General features: G+C 40.7%; 1 protein-coding gene across 1 annotated transcript in view; it reads right to left on the bottom strand.

Annotated features, from left to right (window-relative positions):
- The window catches only part of LOC309488837 (sodium/glucose cotransporter 1-like), a 36,750-nt gene that overhangs the window by 6,001 nt on the left and 4,973 nt on the right, over positions 1–25,776 (bottom strand). Inside the window, exons 2-5 of the mRNA XM_082157253.1 lie at positions 9,636–9,716; positions 9,326–9,537; positions 5,858–5,993; positions 4,468–4,575 (exon numbers count right to left, since the gene is read on the bottom strand). Of these exons, the coding sequence (XP_082013379.1) occupies positions 4,468–4,575; positions 5,858–5,993; positions 9,326–9,537; positions 9,636–9,716 (537 nt within the window). The remainder of the gene's footprint in view (positions 1–4,467; positions 4,576–5,857; positions 5,994–9,325; positions 9,538–9,635; positions 9,717–25,776) is intronic.

Raw genomic sequence — 25,776 nt, 5'->3', positions numbered from 1 at the left:
TTGAGCATAAGAATTTGTTCAGCTGGTTGAAGACAACTTTTATCAATGATCTTGCCTATGAAAGGAAGATTTGAGATCGGTCTATAGTTGCTTAATATGGTTTTATCCAGATTGCTCTTTTTAAGGAGGGGCTTGACAACTGCAGTTTTCAGGGAGTTTGGAAAACTCCCAGAGAGAAGTGAGGCATTTACCACTTCTAGAAGATCTGCTTCTAAACTGTTTAACACGCTTTTGAAAAAAGATGTGGGAAGTGTGTCAAGGGCGCATGTTGATGTTTTAAGGTGCTGTACGGTTTCTTCCAAAATTTTGCCATCAATTTCTTTGAAATCAGACAAAGTTACTACTTTCTCAGGTGGTCTGATCTGTCTGACCCCAGCGTAACTCAAGGATGTGCTGATCACCTTTCTGATATTATTGATTTTCTCAGAGAAGAAAGAAGCAAACTCACTGCACTTGCTGTTTGAGAGCATTTTACTGGGAATCTGGCTTGGGGGGTTTGTCAGTCTCTCTACAGTAGCAAAAAGAGTGCGTGTGTTGTTTAAATTGCAGTTTATAATATTTGAGAAGAAAGTTTGTCTAGCTTTGCCTAGTTCCTTATTGAAAGCATGAAGGCTGTCTTTGTAGGTTATAATGGACTACAAGTTTTGTCTTCCGCCACATGCGCTCTGCTTTTCTGCATTGTCTTTTCATATTTTGCACTGCTGTTGAGTTTCTCCAAGGTGCTTTTTGTCTGCCATTCTTCTTCCTGACTTTCACAGGAGCAATATCATCAATTGCACTTTTAACTTTTGAGTTAAAAGAATCAAGGAGAAAATCAACAGAGTCAGCAGATATGCTTGGTGTTAAGGATATAGCTTTCATAAATAGTACACTAGTGTTCTCATTTAAGCATCTCTTCTTGACAGACACAGATCTAGCTTCAATAGTAGGAGAGATCAATAGGCTATATCAAAGAAAATACAGAAATGATCAGACAGTGCTACATCCTTAATAACAATCGATGAAATGTTTAGACCCTTACTGATAAGTAAATCTAGAGTGTGTCCGCGATTGTGTGTGGGTCCATGTACATGCTGAGTCAGATCAAAAGTTTTTAAAACAGTTTTGATTTATTTTGCCATATTGGTTTCTGCATTATCTATGTGAATGTTAAAATCTCCAGCAATGGCAAAACAGTCAAACTCTGAGGGAATTGTTGATAACAGTTCTATAAAGTCCTCAGCAAAGGCTGGAGAGTATTTTGGAGGCCTGTAAATAATGATAAGTAAAATGCGTGGAGCACCTTTTAACACAATACCCAGATATTCAAAAGATGTGAAATTCCCAAATTATATTTGCTTACATTGATAGATATCTTTAAAAAGAGCTGCTAGACCCCCACCTCTCTTTACAGCTCTGTAGACACTCATAAAAGTAAAGTTAGGAGGGGATGTTTCATTGAGGACTGTTTCACTGCAGCTGTCTTCTAGCCATGTTTCATTTAGAAGCATCAAATCCAGGTTGTTTGTGGTTATTAAGTCATTGACTAGAAGTGATTTATTTTTAAGTGAGCGGATGTTTAAAAGTGCTAACTTTACAGTCTTACTTTTTTTCCCTACACCAATCTTAGTTAGACGTGCAATAGGCACCAGATTAGTTGAGTTTGCTGTACGGCTATTGAAGGCCTTAGACTTTATATCTTGTAATAGAACATCAATAGAGAAAGATACAGGGACACTGGGTTCCCGCTTGTTTTGTAAACATTAGAGAAAGTTACTGTTATCATAGCGGGGACCCGACACATATCACTGAGAGCTGGTATCAGTTGTTTTTGGTTCACCTCGAGCAGATGGAGGAGGGTGTGGGCCCTGGCGTTGTGGCAGAGGCCGAAGAGCTCTCACAGGAGGGGGAGGGCGAGCTGGGCCCGCAGGCTTTGGTGGTTGCGGTGCCTGCCGTTTTTTGGTTGATATCTGGGGGCTTGCAGCAAAAGAGTGGGATAGTTTGGTTCCAGCATACACCAGTTCTTCCATTTTCTGTGAGAAGCACAGAAGTGGAGTTGCTGGAGAGAGGGATAACGTGTCTGGTGAGAGGGGCTGTTGCTCTGGTGTTATCGGGGGCTGTAATATGCTGTCCTGGCTTCCCTGGCTGTTTTCCAGGAAGTCGTCTTTGGGTGCTGAATCTTGGAGCAGTTCTGATATGTCTGTCTGTGGTGAGCTCTGTGGGCAGGGCTCAGCTGAGATTGTGTCCGTGAGCAGAGGTTGTTGTGGCTGGGTGGTGTTATTATTGTCCTTGTGTAATATGTCAACTGCATGTCCATTTTGCTGCTGAAGTGAAGTCCTGTGGTCATTCATACTGTGTCCAGGTGTCTGTGTGCCGTTCAGATTTAGTGGATTGGCACACACTGCAGAAGGATGATTGAGGGAGAAGTAGATATTGTCCTTTAGCAAGTTTGTTTGGGTGGTGGCCATCCTGATGAAATAGTTGTCTCTGACTCCAGAAAAGATTGAAGTTGTCAATGAAGTTCACTCCTTTTATATTGCAGGTTTTTTGCAGCCATGTATTAAGCCCAAGCAACAGTGAAAACCTGTTTGTTCCTCTTGCTGGGAGTGGTCCACTGATGAATGTTTGAACTTTCAGTATTTTAAGTGTTTCAAAAAGTTAATTGAAATCCTTCTTAAGGAGTTCTGCTCTTTATGAATATCATTCTTCCCCACATGAATGATGAGTCGATTTGCAGTCTTATGTTTCATCAGAATGTTCTTAAGTTCCCTGTTTATATCAGAAGTTGTTGCTTGTGGAAGGCAGCACGTAGTTGTGTCCCTGCTGCTAATGTTTCTGATTATGGAGTCCCCCACTATCAGAGTCCTGTGCTCGGCTGCGCTCTGAGCTGAGTGCCTCTGTTTGCTCGACCTTGAGCGCCAGTTAGCATCAGTGTTAGCTACAGGCTGATTCAGTCTCTGTGCGATCACATTCATCACGTTTGGGGATTCCTCATTTACATTCATTAGTACCTCAAATCTGTTCTCAAGATGTATAGGTGTTGGTAGGAGACCAGTGTTTGCAATCCTTGTCAGAGCTGTATCTGGGGTAGAGGATGCTACTGCGGCAATATGTGATGCTCGTGACAATCTGATGTCTCGAGTGCCTTTGGGTCTCGCTCCCTGTTTGTGCCATCGATTTGTAAGTCGATCGACTTGTTTCTCTACCTGTCGAGGAGCACTAGTTTCATGGGACTCACCGGCTATATGCTGAGGGTGTCCATGACGAAGCTCTGTTGTGTGTTCCGTCTGGTTTGGTGGTCCCGTAAGCAACTTTGTTTCAAGAACTGCAATCCTTTGTAAAAGTCTGTGGCAGTTAGTGCAGCAAGTAGATTCCAGAAGAGACATTTTCTCTCTTATCCTTATGAATGTAGGCAGTTGTGTTTTCCTTTCCCCGGAATGTAAGCTGGTCGGGTAAAAGAATTCTGCGTTTTTGTAGTAATCCAAACTTTGTCGTTTGAGCACTGTGCTGATTTGCTGAAGTTAAAATTAGGTGATAAAAGGAGATAAAATATAAAAATATAGAAGATAAAATATAAAAGCGATAGAGCAAAGCGCAAAGCACGGAGCAGTATGCAAGAGCGTCCGAACAGTAGCTGAGCACGATTCGCTGACCGAAAAGGCCTTCAGGTCCCCCTCCCTCCTGAAGGAAGCGAGCGCTGACTTCAAAGACAGAATTTTAAGCTCAACTGAATCATGGCACATAGCATGCTAGAGGAGTGCGAGGTTCGTGGGGACGGACCCGACAAAGAAGCTCACACTGTAACCCTTAGATCTCCCTAACCAGTGCTAACCAGACCCGTGGCTCTACTACGAGAAGTGGCGGGGGGCTGGTTAGCCACAGAGGGGACTCGTGCCTCCGTATTGAAGGAGGGGAGTCGCGACCGCAATGCCAACATGGACATGCTCTTGTAGTGAGCATTCGTGGCCGTCAGATTAGGTCAGGAACGACCGCATCCAGAAACACACAGATGGAAACACATCTTGAAAAAGACGCTGACCACCCGTTCTTTGCTCTTTTTTTTAGCCAAAACGCAGCAAGCTGGATGCAAACACCGCTGGAATGCCCCGTCACACGACACAGAGATCCCACGATGAGCATAGATCCCACGATGAGCTTGCCAGCTGCAAGTTTTCGGAGTGTTCTCCTGATAGCAATTAAAATTGCTGTTATTTGCTCTTCAGAAATGTACTCTCTTTTCAGTAGAGGTGAATTGGAAGAACGATCGCTGTGCAACCGCTTGGCTCCAAAGCAAAATATAAATGAAGTGAGTAATGCCCTATTTATACCCGTATGTCCAGGTGGGTGTGACTCACTGGCCAATGTTCATTGGCTCTTTCTGTTACCACTTGGAGGTGATTGGGCTCCCAGGCGAGACCCCATGACATCAGTCCGATGTAACATCAAAAGTGACTGGCTGAATGGGAACTAGAAATATAAGGATATTACCGTTTGGCATCAGGTCCACCACTAGTTTCGGATAAGCAATATTACTACAGCCCACACTGGTTCCACAGTATAAGTCACACTCTTTTGGATCCACACATGCAATCTCATCTGACACAAAAAAGAGAATATACACAAACATTAGTTTCTCTAATAGTCTTCGTCTGTTCACTGACCTTCTGATGCACACTGCATACAAAAACGTCACAAAAATGCTTTTTACTGTGATTGCATTACTTTTGGACTGACATAATTTCTTATCACAAAGTCCACATACCATTTCCACAAATCAAACTGTTGTGGAATCATGAATTCAGATTTACCCCCCTGAAATTTCACAATACTATTTGTATAAATGTATTTATTAATTAATTTATAGGCTTTTATTGTCAATTTTCATTGTAATTTTAGTTTAAGCTTTAGACATTATGTTATGTTTGTCAGATATGCAGAACTGATTTTTAATTTTTATTTCATGTCTGCTTTTCAAAAGTTTATAAAAATTATAATTTTAGTAGAAGGATAAAAACATACTATGCATTATTATTAAGGTATTTAATATTAATAATATATTAAAGAACCAATTAAAGCATGCATTTTATTTTGTATTATTTATATTGTAACAGAATTTATTCATATGTTGAATGACCTTTTACTGACCTTTTTAATTTTTTTTTATTAATTTGTATTATAATTTTTCCATTGTAGAAATTTTAGTATTTCAACTTAAACTTTTTTTATTTCAGTTACAACAACATTTTTCATTTTCATTTAGTTTAAAAAAAGTTTTTTTATCTAATTTTAATTGATTTCAGTTTTACTTCAATTTACTAAATTTGTGTAGTTTTAGTTAACAACACTGCGTCAAACTAAACAAACCGGTTGTCAGATACTCGAACTGGGGTGCTCAAGTTAAGGATTTAAGCCCACATGTCATGCAAACAAGAAACTATGCTTCTAATCACAGGTCGAGAGCTGTCATTCAGACCACACAACTTTGTGATGCTGTTTGCAAATGTTCATTGGAACTATGGTTTTCGGGAAACACAGACTCATTTAACGATGCTGATAACAACAGAACTTGGAACCATACCTAGTTAGCTAACGATGCTTTTTGGAAACGCACCCCTGTCTAATTAGGCAATTGTTTGCTAGAATAAGATGCTAGTAAGTTGCTAGCATGTTCTGTGAGAAATACATGGACCAGACTTTATTCTGATGGGCAAAAGTCTAGTTCGGTGAGACTAACAAAACCTAGTTGGCCATATATTAACATTAAAGTTGCCATTAAATATCACTTAGTCAGGATTCAGTCAACATATTTGCTAACATGTACAAAATAGTTAATCCGTTTATCACCCTTCTCAGCCAGGATGCTGCCAATCGTTCTCACCTGGGTACAGCACTCTGCTGATCATGCCAGGGAAAACCATGAGGAACATGGGCAGAAGTTTGAGATAACCACACAGGATGCAGCCAGCTTTCACATGGGACAGGCTCTTGGCAGACAGACAGCGCTGCACTATCACCTAAAACAAGATGGAGTGTTTGTGTGAATAACCCAGAGGAACATTTTAGTGCTCAGAATCCAGTGTTTCCCCATACATTGATTTATTTGTATCGGCCCACCACAATATCAGCATTGACCGCTATAGATTTCAGTGCTTCCCATTAATTAACTAGACTGTGGCAGCCCGAAAATATATTTCAACTTCTCATAATAATATAAAAGGTCTTTAATGTTGTGTTTTGTGCCATTGCTCTCAAATAAATTAAAATTTTGATAAGCTCGATAAGGCTTTGTATCCTTTTCAAAAGTCTGTTTGCGCTGCGCAAAGAGAAGTGTGGGCTTTGCTCACACGATCAGCACATGATCAGCTCAGCGTCCCAGTCCACAGTGAATGAATGCAGTGAACTCTATCTGTGCATATGCTGATTTTAGCTTGCATTTGGGAACGCAGTTATGCATTATTTTCACATTTGCATAGTTGACGATTACAGCATTTCACTAGATTTGTAAAGAGACGCTTTTGTAAACTTGTTTTCCGCCAAAATTAAAGCTCGACTGCAGTTTCCGTCAAAATAAAAGCTCACGTTTATCTCTTGCACGTATAGAAATTAGGACAAAATTAATGTAGAATGTTCCATTTATTTTTCAGTGCATTTGTTTTACAATATATATGGCTATTACTGTCAAAGGAATATTATTATTTGTATTATTTATTAGTATTATGTAGTGTAATGTAGACTGAGACACTATCACTAAAAGAGGTTTGAGTCCCCTTTAAAGTTCGGGTACAGACTTTTTCTTTGTTCAGTTTTCAATTTGCACACTGAAAATGGGTTGGAGCTCTTAAATTTAAAGTCTCAAATATATATATATATATATATATATTTTTTATCTCACCAGATTTATGAATTTAACATTAAAATGCAAAACATTTTCTTACGAGGGACCCTAGAGTGACAGAGGTCTACCCACCACAGTTTCACAAAATCCTTTGGGAAACACTGGAATCATTTAGTCCGGTTATTGAATGTTTAAACAACTGTTTAAAAAGTTTACAAGGGCTTGCTGATTTAAACATTTAGAGTTTGAACTTTTATTTATGGTTGTTGTTCAGTGTATCCACCACTGTGCAAAGGTTCAAAAGATTTTTTTATGTTTTTGAAATAAGTCTCTTATGTTCACCAAGGCTACATTTATTTAATAAAAAATACAGTAAAAACAGTAATATTGTGAAATGTTAGAGTTTACAATGACTGTTTTCCATTTGAATATATTTTTAAACTGCAATTTATTCCTGTGATCAAAGCTGAATTTTCAGCATCATTACTCCAGTCTTCAGTGTCACATGATCCTTCAGAAATCATTCTAATATGATGAATTTGATCCTTAAGAAACGTATCTATCTATCTATCTATCTATCTATCTATCTATAAATTACAGGAACGTCTTTCTGTCTGTGTGTGTGTGTGTGTGTGTGTGTGTGTGTGTGTGTGTGTGTGTGTGTGTGTGTGTGTGTGTGTGTGTGTGTGTCTGTTATTCACATATCTCTCGAACCCTTAGTCAGATGGATTTCAAACTTGACAGGTGTCTCGCTACGGGCACGAGTAAGTGCAGTGCCAAGTTTGACGTTGTTTGGATTAGAAATGCAAAATATATCGGTAAAAGAAGCACACCTGTCATAATTCCTGTCTTGTCTTGTGTGGACTTTTGTAATTTCCTGTCCTGTGCCATGTTTTGTAGTCCTTTGTAGTTAGTATTACTCTTCCCAGGGGTTTCTGATTAACCACGCCCCCTTGTTATCTTGTTTAGCTTGTTTGCCTGTGTGTTTAGGCCCTGTGTCTAGTTCAGTCTTTGTTAGTTCTTGATGTTGTATGTTCTGTTCCTGAGCCCTGTTCCCTAGTCTGAATTTATCAAGTCTTGAGTTTTTATAAAAGACTACTGCTGCACGTGGATCCTGCTTCCTCCTATGTTTCAACCACATCATTACAGAAGAACGAACCATAACATGGATCCAGCATATCGTCTCTTCCTTCTCAACCAAGGTGACTGTCCAATCGAGGAGTACGTGAGGGAGTTTTGTGAACTTTGTCATGGGGTGGACTTTTGTGATGAGATCTTAAAAGACATGTTTCACCATGGACTTAATAAGCCGCTTTACTATTTTATGCCTGGCAATACCCTTCACTACACTCTGGTGAAATATATCTAGACTTTGCCCTTTCGTTGAGCGGCTCGTCATTTATTGTGGGCTTTGCAGATGAGGAGCCCCACAAGTCCACAGTATCCCCTCAGTCTGAGCTTCACGTTATGTCCGCCGAGCCTGAGTTTCTCTTCCTTTGGAAACTGTCTCCTAATGGCTGACACACACAAAATTGCATTTATATATATATATATATATATATATATATATATATATATATATATATATATATATATATATATATATATATATATATATATATATATATATTTAGGACATTTAAGGTATCATAATCAGGCACCCCAGGTTAAAAAGATCCAGAATCACCACTGCATAGAGAAACAAAAACAGATGCAAATAAAACAGTTTATGAGATGCAGGTATTGTACATCATGAATTATAATAAACTTTTATGGCTATATTTTTCTCTATAGTGCCAGAGTACAAACAAAGAATATTGAATACTGTTTGTGAAAACATAAACATCTGTCGATATGACTGCTAAGAATTTTTTGGAAAAATTCTTCACTAAAAAATAAACTCCCCTTAGAGGAAGAACATCCCCATCACAATATACTTGACATGGGTGAATCTGTTTATGTCTCCATGCATCTTTTAAAGCTAAAATATTAATAATTTTTTCTAATGTCACCTAAATCACCCAATTACCAAACTAGGGCAACCAAACATGGAAGTCTGAAACAGTTATGTTTTAAGTTTTGTTAATTGGATGTTGAACTTATTTAACTGTGGTGAGTCTATATCTGCTTGTTTGTGTCTCTTATCTTATTCAGTGGGGACTAATCAGGGAAAAATCATACTTTTTCAAACTAAAAGTATGTCTGTTTATGCTTAGACTTGGTCTGACTAAAACAAGAAGCACACTGTTCATCCTGAGAAACTCAAGTGCAGTTTGTCGAAAAGAAGACACAGAAGACATTTGTCAGTTGTATGAATGATGTGTGAATGTCTTAACACATAGGACACATAGACCTCTTATTTTCTCAAATAATGCTTCTTATGTCCCAAAAAAAAAAAAAAAAAAAAAAAACTTTCTACGCACATAATAAATCAATACGAAAAGGTAGCCACAATCTAGAAAGTGTTACTGCACAAAAATTTGTCAGCAACCTTGATAAATGGATCAGTACCTGGTCAGTGCACCAGTACCAGATAGCCTGGATAGTAAGACCAAAGACCATTCCAGGCCAGGGCAGATTGCCGGTAATGGGGTCTCTGAAAAGGTGGAATGAGTCCTCACGAGGGGTGTAGCACGCTTCACTGATGTTTGCACCCACCACTGACGGGATCGCATTCATATAACGGTCCTTGAAGTTCTCATAGCCTCCGACCTCATTGAACGCTGAAAGAAAACGGAACATGTTGAAGCAAGTAGTCGTTCAGCTGACTTTTTTTATCCAAAACGTTTAAAGTATACAGAAAAAAAATGAATGTACGTACCAAAGCCCATGAGAATGAATGATCCCACAACCATGATGACGGTCTGCAGGGTGTCTGTGTAGATGACTGCAGCTAGACCACCTGTAGAAGAAACGGAAAGTTTTTCAAGGGAAATCAAAAAAACTAATTCTTAGAAATGTACTTTTGGTATTCATGTTGGTTGCTTTTTTTAATATAAACATTGTAAAGAAACTTTAAATTGAATGATTTTACAAATGTCTTGTGGGGTCACCATCTAGTAAAAAGTTACTTGAGGCTTAAGCTTGTGAACAAACTTGCCTTGTGCCTTGTGCACAGCTGTGGCAAATGTATTATTTTTGCAGCTTTGGAATTCCATATGTAAGGGATACTGTACATCCAGCCGGTTGTTGATAATGTACGGTTGTATTTCGCCACATAATTAATTATGGATATAGAGATATTGATTTCAGATTAAACTGTTTTAAAATTGTACCTGTTTGTCTCTTATAATCCAACAGTTTATAAAATAATAGTCACAAAATGGCAGCAGCTGCGTTTGTATGAAACAAGAGAGAGTGAGTCCACGATACTGGATGGCATAATTAAATAACTGTACACAAAATATTGATTTGACTGAGTTTTAATATTTTATTAGCTTACCAAATACAAAACATCCATGAAGAAAAAACGTTCCTAGCAAGCGTATAGCGCTACTGACTTTAGTATCCCGGATGAGCCTGCGTTATCTGTTTTCAGCTGTTGTTATCTGGGAATAACCTACCGCTGGATGGCGCGATCGACCAATCAGAATCAAGCATTCCACAGAGCAGTGTAATAAAGACAGTGATATTGCTCCAACATAACAGCTAACTTTCATTAGTTATTTTACTATGGGTTGTCCCATTTCTTACAGATTTCTGCTCTTTAGTAGGAATGCATTATAATTATGCATTATAATCGATGTCTGAGGAATGTGTTTATGTGTGGTCCTAAGTTTGAGAGTATCAAATCATTGGATTATGATTATTTTTATTTTGGCGTTCTTAATTGGAACGCTGGGAACAGTATCGGGAGCACCAAACTTCTGCTCCATATTTATTCAAGAGAACAACTATTGGCACTTCAACATAAAGCGATGTCATCTGTACCTAGAATGGAGATTCCTGTGGAACTAAGGAGGAGGAGAGAGCTGGAGTAAAGCATCGACTGAAGAAAAGACGACATAAACAATTTTTACCTGCGATTATCATGGGAAAGGAGGAGCTTACGGCACTAACAAGGATGCAATGGGAGTATCGTGAATGCAGTTTTATGTGTCTTACTGAGACTTGGTTGAGCGAGAGAACGCCGGACTCGGCTGCAAAATTGTATTGCTTTAATCTTGTGCGAGCGGACAGGTATGCTGCGGAGACGGGTAAGAGGAAAGGAGGTGGACTGGCACGGTTTGTCAATGAACGTTGGTGCAATCCGTATCATATCACGGTTAAAGAAAAAATGCGCAATATATTGAACTACTTGCAGTGGGACTGAGGCCGTACTATTTGCCAAGAGAATTTTCTTATGTGATAGCCTAGCGATAACGGTGTAGGATATCCCTCCTTCGGCCAATGTGACTAATGCTTGTGAATATATTAATACTGTTACAGCAAGGATACAGTCAAAATATCCCCAATCACTGATTTCTATCTCTGGTGATTTTAACCAAGCATCTCTACATTATACGCTCCCTACGTTTTCTCAGTATGTGGACTGTGAAACAAGGGACAATAAAATCTTGGACTTGTTTTATTCAAATGTGCCTACAGATCTTCACCACTTCCACCATTGGGACGATGGATACGAACAGTTAATATATGGTCTGATTCAGTCTATGAAGCATAACGGATTGGTTTGAATGAACTGATTGGGAGGTTCTGTGTAAATCACATGACGAAGACATTGATAGCTTAACTGAGTGTATTACAGTTTAGATAAACTTTTGTGTTGATAATACAGTACCTAAAAAGATCAAATGTTATTCAAATAACAAACCTTGGGTCACCTCTGAGTTACAAGTATTATTAAACGAGAAAAAGAGGGCCTTTCCAGTGGGTGATAAGGATGAGCAAAAAGAGAGTAGGCTACAGAGGTTATTAAAAGTAAAAATAGGGTGGTTCATTATATTTTTTATTTCAGTTTGCGTTTGGAAAAATTACCTGTTTTATGGAAGACATTATGTGTAGTACCCGTACCCAAGTTAACAAATCCCATGGAGTTCTCGCACTATAGGCCAATTACTTTAACAGCACAGTTAATTAAGGTTTTTGAGAGACTGGTATTAAACCATTTAAAGTCAGTATTGTGTGGTGGTGAGGATAAACTACAGTTTGCTTTTAAAACTGGTGAATGATGCACTTATTTACCTCTTGCATAAATCCTTAAGTCATTTAGAGACCATGGACAGCACAGTCAGAATTACATTCTTTGACTTCTCTAGTGCATTTAATCCTATTCAGCTTTCACTACTACGAAGTAAGATGGAAAATGTTGGAGTACATCATGGTATGGTGAATTGGATAACTGAACTGTATAACGGACCATGATGACAATGAATATAGGGAGCTAATAAAGAGTTTCGTGGACTGGTGTGAGAAAAACAGTCTCAGGCTAAGTGCTAGTAAGACAAAGGAAATTGTGGTTGATTTTAGCAGACTTCCTCAGCAAGTGGTACCTACGAGAGTCAGAAGTTGAGATAGTAACAACTTACAAGTATCTGGGTGTATATTTGAACAACAAGCTCAACTGGTCTGACAATACAATGCAAATTTATAAGAAGGGTCAAAGTCATATTATTTTGTTAAGGCGACTGAGATCCTTTGGGATGTGTCATGTACTACTTAAGACCTTCTATGACTCTGTAGTCTCATCTGTGATTTTGAACTCTTGTCACATGTTGGGTCAAGTTGGGGCACTGTTGGAAAAGGAGAAGAATAAGTTAAATAAACTTATAAAGAAGGCAGGCTCTGTTGTGGGGAGTGTGTTACCCACCTTAGAGGAGATAGTGCAGTATAAAATGATTGGGAAACTTTCTCTTATGATGAATCATGATTGTCATCCTCTTAATGGAATTTTTTGAGTACCTATAGCTCAAGATTAATTCATCCATGCTGTTACAAGGAGTGTCTTTTACCCCCCAACCGCAATTAGATTTTACAACCAGTGTTATACAAGATGACTATTTTTTACTTGGTTTTATATAATCATAATGCTTTGAGAAATTGACACTGGAGAACAAGACTTGTTGCTGTTGTGAATGTTGTTTAAGTTTTCTATTTATTTATCTCAGTCGTTTAGCCAATCAGATTTAAGCTTATCAATCGTCCAATCATAGTCACGTCATTTCATATGGGTGTGTAGTAAGTTGCTTACACTAACCACTATGAATGCCGGCGCGGCTGCCATTCATTGCCTCAGATGATGAGCACCGACTGTGCCGCTGTTGCTCATATGGGTTGCCTTTCTAATTTATTGCCTTTCTATGATAAGCATCAGCAAATCGCTGTCTGTTGAGATCACTAGTTACCTTGTGCTATGACTGTTCCATTGTGTGGAGTGACTGAGCTGTAAGACAGAATAATACAATACGTGCTTCTATATCGGAACTCTTTTCTCTAGTACGATGGTACCCCCCCGTCTTAAACAGCGAGTTCCAAATAAAAGCACCATAAAGTGCTTCAGCCCCTGTTGGAATATACAGAGGTGTGACATGCTCTACTGGGGACTCCACGGAGTGCATAATCAGGGCATTAATCAGCATAATCTCCCTCGGACTGCTCGCCCTGAAACACATCCCTCTCGCAGGGTGGCCGGAAGACTGTTTATTTCAGTGAATCGGAAAAATGCCTGCTTCTATATTCAGAAAATCACAAGTGTTTCTGAGGTTGCTTCATAGCAATAACGTTCTAAAACTTCACAGTCCCAGAGTTCTTGTGATGAATGATTTGGATGATTGACTGATCATGGTTCACTCAGAAAGTGTATTAAATCTTCATAGACTGCTGCTTCTCAATCACCCAGAATCCCCTTCTTAGGGAGTGGGCTTTATTGTGATGCATCTTTTACAGGGGCGTGCCTGTAATTTACTCTCTTACTGAGTTCAAGCCTAGAAGTTCTGCATTTAAGAGTTCTCAGGAAACACTCAGGCTGAGGGCTGCGGCATTGGTAGTGTGCCTAGATGTTCTTGCCCAGCACAGGCGGCAGCCCTTGCAAGAAACCCACTTTTAACTGTGTTTATAGGAGTGGTGAAGTCGTCGGTGAGACCAACATGACTGCCGCAATATGGCTATTTGGGTTATATATAAGTCCTGTAATGTGTAAGGCACAGACATTGTCACCACCTTCCTTGCATTTAGTCGTGGTGTTCAACCAGGTTCGGTAGCTCAGAGTTACTGTGATATTAGCAATAGCGCCAGAATTGCTGCCACTTTACTCTCATTCACCCATGGTGTTCAACTAGGTCCGGTAGCTCAGAGCTGCTGTGACGTAAGCAATAGTGCCGCCACAACCGATGCTTTGCTCTCACTCATGAAGACGATAGCGAGACTGTCAGCTCTCTTGTCTGTTCTCGCCGCTCGTTGTGGACAACGGGAACAGTAATTGCCTTTATTGTTGGAACTGTTCCGCTGTACAGCACATTAAGTCAGAATATGTATATATTTATATACAGTATACACACACACACACACACACACACACACACACACACACACACACACACACACACACACACACACACACACACACACACACACACACACACACACACACACACACACACACACACACACACACACACACACACACACAGTGATTTAGAATTGGAGCTCCTCCTTTAGTTCTCTCTCACTCTTATGACATGAGTAGCTCCCTGCCGTTGAGCGGCGAGTTGCATTGTTTAGACACAAAGTACTTCATCTGCTGTCACTTTATACAGAAGTGTGGCATGCTACTGTCCGGGCCCAAACAAAGACGGTGGTTCCCATCCCATCTTGGACCGAATCGCTCGCTGTTTAAGCATGCGTTCAAATGAGCGCATTGAAACAGGTTTGGCCAAGGGGCTGGATTATATCAGTGGACCTGAAATATGTCAACTTTCATGTTCAGATAGTGCCTGTCAATCACTATAATGGCACGTCGCCCAGTAGAATGTTCTGGCAATAAGAATGTCGGATGGCACAAAAAGGCTGATCACTAATGACACAAAAAGGCTGAGCAACTCTCGCTCCTCTACATTACCAACTCGTGCTGGGCACTCTGGTCAGTTCCATGATTTGAATGTTTCCTCACTAGCACTGTGAGTTTGCCTTTGCAAGACAATTATATCTAACTGCTTCATAACTTTATGAACAGAATTTGTGGGTGGTACGACAGTTGTTAACGCCCCTGGTGTTCAACTAGGCCGTTTAGCTTGTTCACAGTCTGTTGTTACAGGGACAGACGCTGCTGCCACTCTGCACAAATGATCGCCCTTGCAGGTTAAATCTATGTGCATTGCTGTTGTACACATTCACGTTGTAATAAGCACAGATGGGAATCAGTCATCGCTTTGGTGGTTTTGCCCACACAGGTAGTATTTGCAGAAAAATCAATACTAGGTGTGATACAAGGCACCTATGCATATTACTATATACATGTTATTATAGCCTGAATTTTGCTTACTTGCATCGCAACAATGTTGTATTGCAACAATGCTCAGCCTTCGTCTTAAACTGTTGCAGCCCCCCCAGGACTAAGCCATGTAGATGAATGACTGGGTGACTGGCACCTGCACTCCTGCTGCCTTCATGTTTCATCTGCATGGCGTTAACCCTACAATGATGTAATTCTATTGCTCATATACATGTACTCCATTTAATGCTCTGCATTGCACCAGCTCTGGTATAACCCCGCTTGTATGATGTTCATGACATCGTGTTATTCTGCCCCAGCACACTGTGATGGCTGCTGTTAATGCAGCCTCTGGAAACAAGTGCTGGCATGAATGCTGGTGAAACTGTATAGTTAAAGGAACCGTATGTAAGATTGTGGCCAAAACTGGTACTGCAATCACTTTCAAATTACTGTAGAGCGGTGTATCCCCTCCCCCTCCCCCCTGACTCGAGGTTGCTAGATAGGCTGGCATTTTTTATCCGACACGTTTGTAGCTGCAGCTGTGGTAACTAGAGCAGAGCTGGAAACCCGGATGCCGAAACACTACTGACTTCGTGATTGGTAGATAGGTGGAGGGTGGAGCATCAGGCCAAAACACAACATGACAACATCAACATCAGTTGAGGGCTGCAACTTCACTTTTTAAATGACAATATCCTGGCCGGACTACTGTTGTCAGTGATATAAGTATTTTAAATGAACATGATTTCTTAATGTCTAGTGACATATCTGGGCCATTTAATGATTCATTGAAATACATTTCTTACATACGGTTCCTTTAATCAGGGACGTGACATCCTTTACTCTGCGATGTGTAGTATAAAGCTTGTGCAACTTGCTCTTTTAGCCACCATGCCACTGAGGTCTTCCGTTGCATGAAGTGCTTTTAGCTGAGGTAAATGGCTTTGCTTGCAGGGGGTGGTGAGGGGACCCCGCCTTTATTTTGCACGCTTGAACGGCATTGGCGGGCAAATTCTCACCCGCAAGATTTCATAAGACTTCAGTATATTCAAGGAAGGAGGAGATAGCCCCATAGCGTCAGCTCTGATACAATGTCAAGTGAACTGAACTCAAAAGGGAACCGAGGTTACATTAGGTAACCGGAGATGTTTATTTTAGACGCTACTGTAGATTTTACATAGATACAAAAGAAAAACAAGTATAAGGAAGGTACTTCAATGTGCAGACATATATCAGTGTAAAAAACACAAGCAGTACTTATAATTGCATTGGTTTCAGGTGTGCCACTCTGGCACTTGCAACAATATTTTTTGGCCACTAGAAGCAAAAGTTAAAGTCATGCCTGATGTCAGAGGTTACGTCATACAAGTACAAGGCAAAATAAGAGATATCCAAGTGGAAAAACATCACTTCAAACAACTAGTGTACTCCACACAATATGTGAAGTCAATAAGTATAAATAGGCTAATGTTATCCCTCATAATTCTAATTTCATAGACAAGATGGTTCAAAACAAAATTAACAAGAAATGAGCATTACATTCACAAACAGCAATACACTGTACCTATTGGGACACAACAATTACAGAAAAGGTGAGAGGTCAAAATCCTCATTGAGACCTGGATGCCTGGTGGCCCTCAAGGAATAGATCCAGTATGTCTCCCTTTGTTTAAGGCGTTTGATTATATCCCCACCTCTGGCATCAAGGCGAATAGCCTCAATGCCCACTACTCGTAAGGTCGAATCCCTCCCATGTTTAGCGTCTATATAATGTTTGGCCATTGGATAATTAATATTTCCAGTCCGGATGGCATACCTATGCTCAGCTACCCTGTCTCTTAGTCTCCTTTTAGTGAGGCCTACGTAAAAACAACCACAAGTACATTCTAAACGATAGACAACATGGGTAGTATTGCAATTTATAAAACTGTTAACAGTGTACGTCTTATTGCTAAAAACATCAATAAACATATCAGTTTTAGTCATATTTTCACAATAATTACAATTGCCACAAGGAAAGTTTCCCTTGGGTTGACGAAGCCAGATTTCACGTTTAGGAGCAGGGAGGTAACTTTTTACTAACTTGTCTTTAATTGTGGGGGCCCTCCTAAAGCTGATCCCAGGGGGTTCCGTGAATATTTCCCGTAAAGTAGGGTCACATTCAATAATATTCCAGTTTTTCTTTATAATATGTTTAATCTGGACAGCCTCCTTGCTGTAATAAGTGACAAAGTAGGGTTTCTGAGTTGACACTCTTTTGGGTCTAGACTGAAGCAGGCTCTTCCTTTCAAGTGATTGGGCTCTATTATGAGCTTGAATGAGAGTTTGTGTTCGATATCCTCTCTGTCGAAAACGCTGCTGCATATCCATAGATTGATTTTGGAAATCCTGATCTGAATCACATATACGCCTTAGTCTCTGGATCTGTCCAAAGGGTATGTTATCAATAAGCCATGGAGGATGAAAGCTATTTGCATGCAATAAGGTATTACGATCAGTTGCCTTTCTGAAGATAGATGTATGCAAGAATCCCTCATTATCCTTTGAGATCCGTAGATCCAGAAAGTTTATGGCATGTAGGTCATAGTCCAGACTAAATTTAAGATTCTCATTTAAGCTGTTAACATAAACATGAAAGTCTAAAAGTTCTTTTTCTGACCCTGAAAACATAAGAATCACATCATCAATATATCTACCCCACCACAAGACTTTATCTTTAAAAGGGTTACCTTGGGAAAATATACAGCGCTCCTCCCACAAGCCTAAAAACAGATTGGCATAATTGGGAGCAAAACACGCGCCCATTGCAGTCCCCTTTTCTTGTTTGTACAATTTGTCTTGAAAGAGAAAGATGTTATTCTTTAAAGTCCACTCAGTAAGTTGCACTATAAAGTCACTGGGAGGCATCAAATGTTCAGGTCTAGATGAGAGATAGTGTTTTAAAGCCTCTAGACCCTCATCATGTACAATATTGCTATATAAAGACTCCACATCCATTGTGGCCATAATACAAGAGCCTATGTTACCTATTTGCTCAATTTTCTTTAAAACCTGAGTAGTATCTTGAATATAAGAAGGCAAATCTGCAACAAATGGCTTAATGAAATAATCCACAAACTTGGAGGCAGGTTCTGTTATTGAATCATTCCCACTGATTATCGGTCTACCAGGTGGATTTTCCAGATCCTTGTGGACTTTGGGGAGCATATAAAAAGAAGAATAACGTGGGTGTTGACAGAGCAAAAACTCATATTCTTTCTTAGTAATCCAATTATGTAATTTTGCCTCATTAAGTAATTGCTCCAGGTCTCTTCTCATAGTATCCATTGGATTGGATGAGGGCTTTGAGTAGTACTGAGTATTGTCGAGTTGGCGAAGTGCTTCACTTATATATTTCTTCTTGTCCCACACACAAACAGCACCCCCCTTATCAGCACTTTTTATGATTATGTCATCTCTCTCCGAAAGCCATTTAAGTGCTTGAGATTCATTTTTTGTGAGATTATGCTGTGTGATCTTTTTTTGCTTACTGTAAAGCTTTTCTACTTCATAGGTAACCTTTTTGGTGAAAGTAGTCAATATGGGGTTTATAGTACAAGGTGTAAAGGTAGACTTAGGCCGAAAAGAAGAGTTTACCGTGGTAGTTGAGTAGGTAGTTGTACCCTGTGCATTCTGGGAGTACCAGGCCTTAAGATGTAAACTCCTATAGAATCGATAGAGATCCACTTTGGTGTCAAATGGTCTACCTGAGTGTGTAGGAGAAAATGAGAGACCATCATCAGTGCTTGGAAGATTAAAAGACACTCTTCTTTTTGTCAGGTGTCCCTTCTTGCCCCAGCCGTATATAGAACACTTCCTGTAGTCATTACGGTCTCGCTTGAATTTTGTAATTTTGCCTAGTTTCAATTTCGTTGACAGTTTATCAAGATCTTCTTTTAATTTGTTTTCAAAAGGCAGCCTGTGTTCATCTGGTTCTGTCTGAGAGAGCTCAGATTTCAATTCCTCAATCTGAGATTGTACAGCTGACTTTTGCTTTCTGGCTTCTTCAGTTAGCAAGAGGATTAAGTCTAGGGAGCATTTATTGAGAATTGCTTCCCATTTATCCTTAAAATCCACATTATCATAACCAAACGAGGGAAATTTATTCAATCTCAAACCTCTTGGGATCATATCTTGCCTCCAGTAGTCAGATAAGGTAATAATATGAAGATTCAGCTTTACCTCTTTTTCAGAAAGTTTTTGAAGATCAATGTGCAGTTTACGTGTGTCTGTCCTCAGTCCATGTTCCTGATCAAAATCCACTTCCAGAAGAGTATCTTCTACAATGATAGCTTTGCCCTCGTCCTTGGTGTAGGAGAAAGATTTGTTTGTGGCCATGTTGATCTTGTAGCGGGTCCTCAACGTTCAAAGGGTAGAACGGAGCTGCTCCTGTCCAGGGTCACCCAAAATGATCCTTATAAGACTAGACAAAGGGGAACTGGAGCGCTGCTGGTATCCCTTGTATCCTCTGGTGCTCTTGGAAGGGTTAAATGTTAAAAAAAATTTGGAAAAAATCCAAGTCCAGGCACTCAGTAGGTTACGAAAAAGTTAAAAAGCCTTTATTAATTAGTAGAGGGCTAAAACATTGAAGATAAAAACACCAACGCGTATCGGCCCACTGGCCTTCATCAGGGTGTTGGTAACAAACAGACAAACACAAGCAGTACTTATAATTGCATTGGTTTCAGGTGTGCCACTCTGGCACTTGCAACAATATTTTTTGGCCACTAGAAGCAAAAATTAAAGTCATGCCTGATGTCAGAGGTTACGTCATACAAGTACAAGGCAAAATAAGAGATCTCCAAGTGGAAAAACATCACTTCAAACAACTAGTTTACTCCACACAATATGTGAAGTCAATAAGTATAAATAGGCTAATGTTATCCCTCATAATTCTAATTTCATAGACAAGATGGTTCAAAACAAAATTAACAAGAAATGAGCATTACGTTCACAAACAGCAATACACTGTACCTATTGGGACACAACAATTACAGAAAAGGTTAGAGGTCAAAATCCTCATTGAGACCTGGATGCCTGGTGGCCCATATATCAGTGTAATTCAGATCTACATAGATGCTTCAAATAGTTTAGACAATAAAATAGGAGTAGCGTTTACTGTTTCAGAATTTAATTTATCATTAGGGAAAAGGATCAGTGATGAGTTATCTGTTTATACCGGGGAAATGTTTGCTACTCATTATTAGCAACAGAGTGGATAGAGGAGATAAGACATTTGAAATCAATTATTTGTTCAGACTCAAGTTCATCATTGGCTAGTTACTCCAAATATTTGAATAGAAATACAGCAAACATTAAACAAAATTCAAATGATGGGCCTAACAGTAGTATTTTTATGGGTACTGGCACATATTGGTATCCAAGGAAATGAAATAGCAGATAAGGCAGCAAATGAAGCCATAAAAAACAATGACATCAATTTATCAGTTAGTCTTAGTCAGAATGAAAGGAAGAGTATTATTTAAAAAAAGGTTGGCAAAAACAATGTGAATAAGGAGAAAAAAGGCGAATGGTTTCATAGAATACAAAGGAAAGTAGGAGAGATGAGAAGTGCAGGAAAAAAACGAGAGATGAGATAATAATAATATCAAGGATAAGATTTGGACACACAAGACTTAAAGGAGCATTTCACCCATGGGAACATTAATCTTTATTGAAAGTGGGTCATACATGTAGTCGAAATGGAACATAAATTTCGAATTTGGTGCCTTCTTGACCGAGGAAAGACAGATAGTAACTTTAGGGCGCATTTGTACGGAAGACAACAACTCCCACAATGCACCACATTGCACAGCTCCGCAACCCACTCCCACTAATCCAGAACACCGCCTATGAGGTCTCCGCCTATCAGAGAAATCACTCTTCCATCTACAAGGCTAGCTACCACCAGAGCTTGAAATTCATTTCACACAAAATTTCTAGTTAGTTGGCGACCTCATTAGTAAATTACTCCTAGTTTGTATTTCTTTCGAAATGGTGAATTATTGCATGGTACCGGGATGTTCAGTCCGCATCCGCGACAGGAAGGTCTTCTGCCTCGGCTGCAAAAGCCGCAGCAGCTGCCTCCTGTTCCTCCATCAGCCTCAGCTGCTCTTCGCTATATTGCGGCTCGTAAAGGTAGCCACGAACATCTGATTCGAGCATCAGACTTTCAAAATCCTCTTCTTCCATATCATATTGAGTACCTTCCGCCATTGTCGTAACTTCACATCTGGCTCCACAGCGCCTGTTAGCTTAGCTTCCAAACTTGATGGTGGATATTGCTTTTAGTTTCTGCAAGTGAAGTCCCACCCACTGATCTGTAATAGGTCTGTAGCGAGAGTGGGTCCCACCCCCTGGAAAAATGAGGAACGAGTGTTTGTAGTCTCAACCCCTCTACAAAGATATGGGACTTCCTGCTTAGAATTACCATTTTTACATCATTATAAGCAGGAACCGCAACACTGAAATCCATATTTCTTCCGTCTCAGGGGAAAATGAGGGAATAATGCACGACCATTCAAAAATATGACTGGGTTTCTAACGATACAAAGCTTAATGCAAATGGGTGAAGTGTCCCTTTAACAGTACACTTTACAAAATGAGTGAACATAATACGGAAAGATGTGAATTTTGTGGGCAAGAAGAATCGGAACATGTTGTGCTGTCAAAAATATACTGTCAGAAATATGAGACTGAAAGAAGGATTTAAATAAAAAAAATCTAGCAAAGATAAAAAAAATATTATTCTACAAAATAACTCAAAAATCTATATTTTTTAGTATCTTAAAATAACTAATTTGTGGGAGAGGATATAAAAAGGGAGGGGAAATGTCATTCTGATCCACACTTCATACCAGTCGGTGGCGGTAATAAACCATTTTATTGTTTGACAACCACCTATAAAATCTCAAAATAAGAAATCATGCCAGGCCAGCAGTGATAGTGTGATAAAGTGATAGTGTCTACTACCGCTGGGGGTAGGCCACTTGAGTCTTATGGCGGGTACCATACGGTGCCCCATCCCTACAAGCAGGTCCTTTCTCAGGGGAGTCCAACAGTGAGGAGCATCGTGAGTGGGGACTGAGTGTGCGGTGCAACACTTGTCTGGCTCTACGATTCCTGTGAGGGAATGGCAGGAGATACATGAAAAGGTGTTGCATCCTCGAACCGCAAACTCCTGCCTTCTGGAGATAGAAGAGGGGGCTGAGAGTGGCAAGGCATTGTATTGCTCACTGTCAACCGAGCTGCATCTTAGGACCCAGAAATTGCTCCTTTGTTGAAATTGTAGGAACAAAAATAAACTCATTAAAGGATTCTCCACCCGGCCATCCTCCGGGGGGAAGGACCGGTGTGTCCACCATCTTCTAAAGAGCAGTTTCCTCCATCTCTGGATTTCCCGTCTCAGGAACGCCGCTTTGCCTGGCGCTTAGAGGGTCTGGCGAGGACTGGGTTGGGCTGCGTGGCCTGAGGCGGAGGTGGAGGCCGCAAAGGGACGCCCTTGGCGACGAGCAGACGGGGGGACTGCCACAGGCGGATTGGTGGAAGCCATAATATTTATAATATATTTTAAATGTATTAAGTTGCAGCTTCATTACTACTAATTACTAAAATATTAGTAATTAGTAACCTCCACAAGGAGGTTTCTACGTGTAAGAAGCTAGGTAACCATAAACAGTAAAGCAACACACTTATATATAATTTGTTGACTTACTTGTCCGACGTTCAGCAAGCCCAGCTCTGTATTGACCATTCGATGTTCATTTGTACATCCAATTATTGAGCAATTATTATGCTTCACTCGCTCAAAAGCCATGATAATATCTCTCGTAGACAAACTAAAATCGCGCGCGCGTTCTACTTCCTAGCTCATTTTCTCATGGGCGGAAAATATTCTCTGGGCGGGCAAAGCAGAGAAAGGGGAGGTAACATTTCTCCTTATGACGTCATAAGGAGGAGATTCAAGATCAGCCCCGTTGAGCTTCCATTTTCTCAAAGGCAGAGAAAAATAGCAAAAGCTCGATTTACACCGATTAAAATTTTTAGAAACTTGGGGACCATATACAGGCTAGGGGAACTCATATTAATGTTAAAAAACCTCAGAAAGTGGAAATTTCATGTCATGGGACCTTTAAGTATTGTTTCATGTTGTCATGACTTGAGTTTGATCATTGCCCTTCCTGCTTTGTCTCTTGGTTATGTTTCCCTGTATATTTCCACAGCACCACAGCTGTGCTGCATTTAAAATCAGCGCTACTGCGCACCTATCTCTCCCCTGTTTCTTAATTTCCCCGCACTTTGTTTCCTGGGCAACCACAGCTGCACAGCATTGTAATTAGTGCTCTTGCACACCTCTCTCACCTGATTCCCCTCTTGTTTGATTTCTCACACTATTTAGATCCTCTGTTATTGGACCTATGCCTGTACCTAGATTATTCTTAGGCGGTCCATTTCATTCCCCTTCCCAAACTCCCTTCTGCCAGGGAGACGACTCAGGTGGTCATGGACCACTTCTTCCAGATTCATGGTCTTCCGGAGGACGTGGTCTCTGACAGGGGTCCCCAGTTTGTCTCTCACTTTTGGAGGGAGTTCTGTCGGCAGATTGGTGATACTGCTAGTCTGTCATCGAAATTCCATCCACAGACCAACGTTCAGAGAGAGCGGGCGAACCAAGATCTTGGGCGGATTCTCCGGTGTCTTGCTTCCCACAATCCTTCGTCCTGGAGCTAGCAGCTCACCTGGGCTGAATACGCCCATAATTCCTTGCCGGTATCGTCTACTGGGTTATCTCCTTTCTTATGCTGTCTTGGTTATCAACTCCCTCTATTTCCCTCGAAGGGTCCCGAAGCTGCGGTTCCCTCAGTTCAGGCATTCATTGATCGGTGCCGGCGGACCTGGAGGCGGACCAGGGAGGCACTGCTGCGAACTGGGGAATGCACCAAGAGATTGGCGGATCGTTGTCAGGCTGAAGCACCTACATACATCTGTGGGCAAAGGGTGTGGCTCTCCACCAGGGACCTGCCTCTTAGGGTGCCATCTAAGATGTTGGCACTGTGGTTTATCGGGCCATACCCTATTGCCAAGGTGATCAGTCCGGTGACGGCCCGGCTTCGGCTCCCGCAACCCTTTCACCGTGTTCACCCTGTCTTCCATGTCTCCTGCATCAAGCCTTTTACTCGTTCCTCTGTTTACCCCTCTACCTCTGTGTAGAAGAGTGGCCTTTTATTGTGGCCAGCCTAAGGCACACCTGTACAATAATCATGCTGTCTAATCAGAATCTTGATATGCCACACCTGTGAGGTTGATGGATTATCTCGGCAAAGGACAAGTGCTCACTAACACAGATCTAGATAGATTTGTGAACAATATTTGAGAGAAATAGGCCTTTTGTGTACATAGAAAAAGTCTTAGATCTTTGAGTTCAGCTCATGAAAAATGGGTCAGACTGAAAACTACTGCAGTGCCATCTATCCCAATCCTTTATGCAAGCCAGTCATTCCCAGCTGCTGTGGCCACCAGAGACATTTCTCAACAGTCAGCCCCATGGCATATGACACAAACTACGACTAATGGCACATATGGTACGACTCCGCGATACTTTGGTGTCTCACATTTACCTGCACCACGTTATCAAGCATACCAGATTTTCGTCCTTCATATCAGCTTACCTCATCATTGCCACGTACTGTTATATCAGTGAAGCTGCCTCTAGCTACAACAGCCTACACAATTTGTGTGCCACCTGTCTATCAGTTACAGCCTGCTGTGCCATGCCAACCACATCGGCAGTCATTCACCATGCCAGACTCTATTGACCCCCATCATCGTTCCCAGGGTTTTATGTCACTCAGCCTTCTACACATATTCCAGGACAGACGTGGTATGACTCTCCAGCAATGTACCCGCCACAACCTCCGACTTCTGTTTATCAGCCAATACCTGCAGCACTTCCACTCCAGCCAGTTCAAATCGCCAAATTACAGAAGGTTGTGAATGATAGTGAGAGAGAGTTTACGGATCTGAAGATGGCTTTCTCCTCAATCCTCACACTGAGCTTACTGAACATTATAAATACAGGGTGCTGATGGAACAGTTTTTTCTGGAGGAAGTAAGCCCAAACATGCCTACATCATCCTGCGCCCTATGCAGCAGCTATGACAACATTGCAATGACAGTATGGCCAACCTCATTAGCTGGCACAAAGTGAAACTTTCTGATTCACCTGATATTAGAGCTGGGGATGCAAAGGCTTTCCAGAGTTTTGCACACAATGTTGACTTGTTGGTAGGCATGTTGATGTCCCTTGAGGGGCCACAAGGACGAGAACTCACTTGCATGGGCCATGCATGTCGACAGACTACTCAGTAAGCTATCCAAGCACTACAGATATAGTTTCATTGAGCACCTCCAGTTACGAGGCCAACTGAGCACTGACAGCCTCAACCCGTATAACCTCCATGACTTTGCTGACTGGTTGAAAGTGAAGGCAGAG

Source organism: Leuciscus leuciscus (assembly GCF_965113295.1).
Source record: "Leuciscus leuciscus genome assembly, chromosome: 24".
Taxonomy (NCBI): Eukaryota; Metazoa; Chordata; class Actinopteri; order Cypriniformes; family Leuciscidae; genus Leuciscus; species Leuciscus leuciscus.
This window is presented reverse-complemented; position numbering and strand designations above follow the sequence as displayed.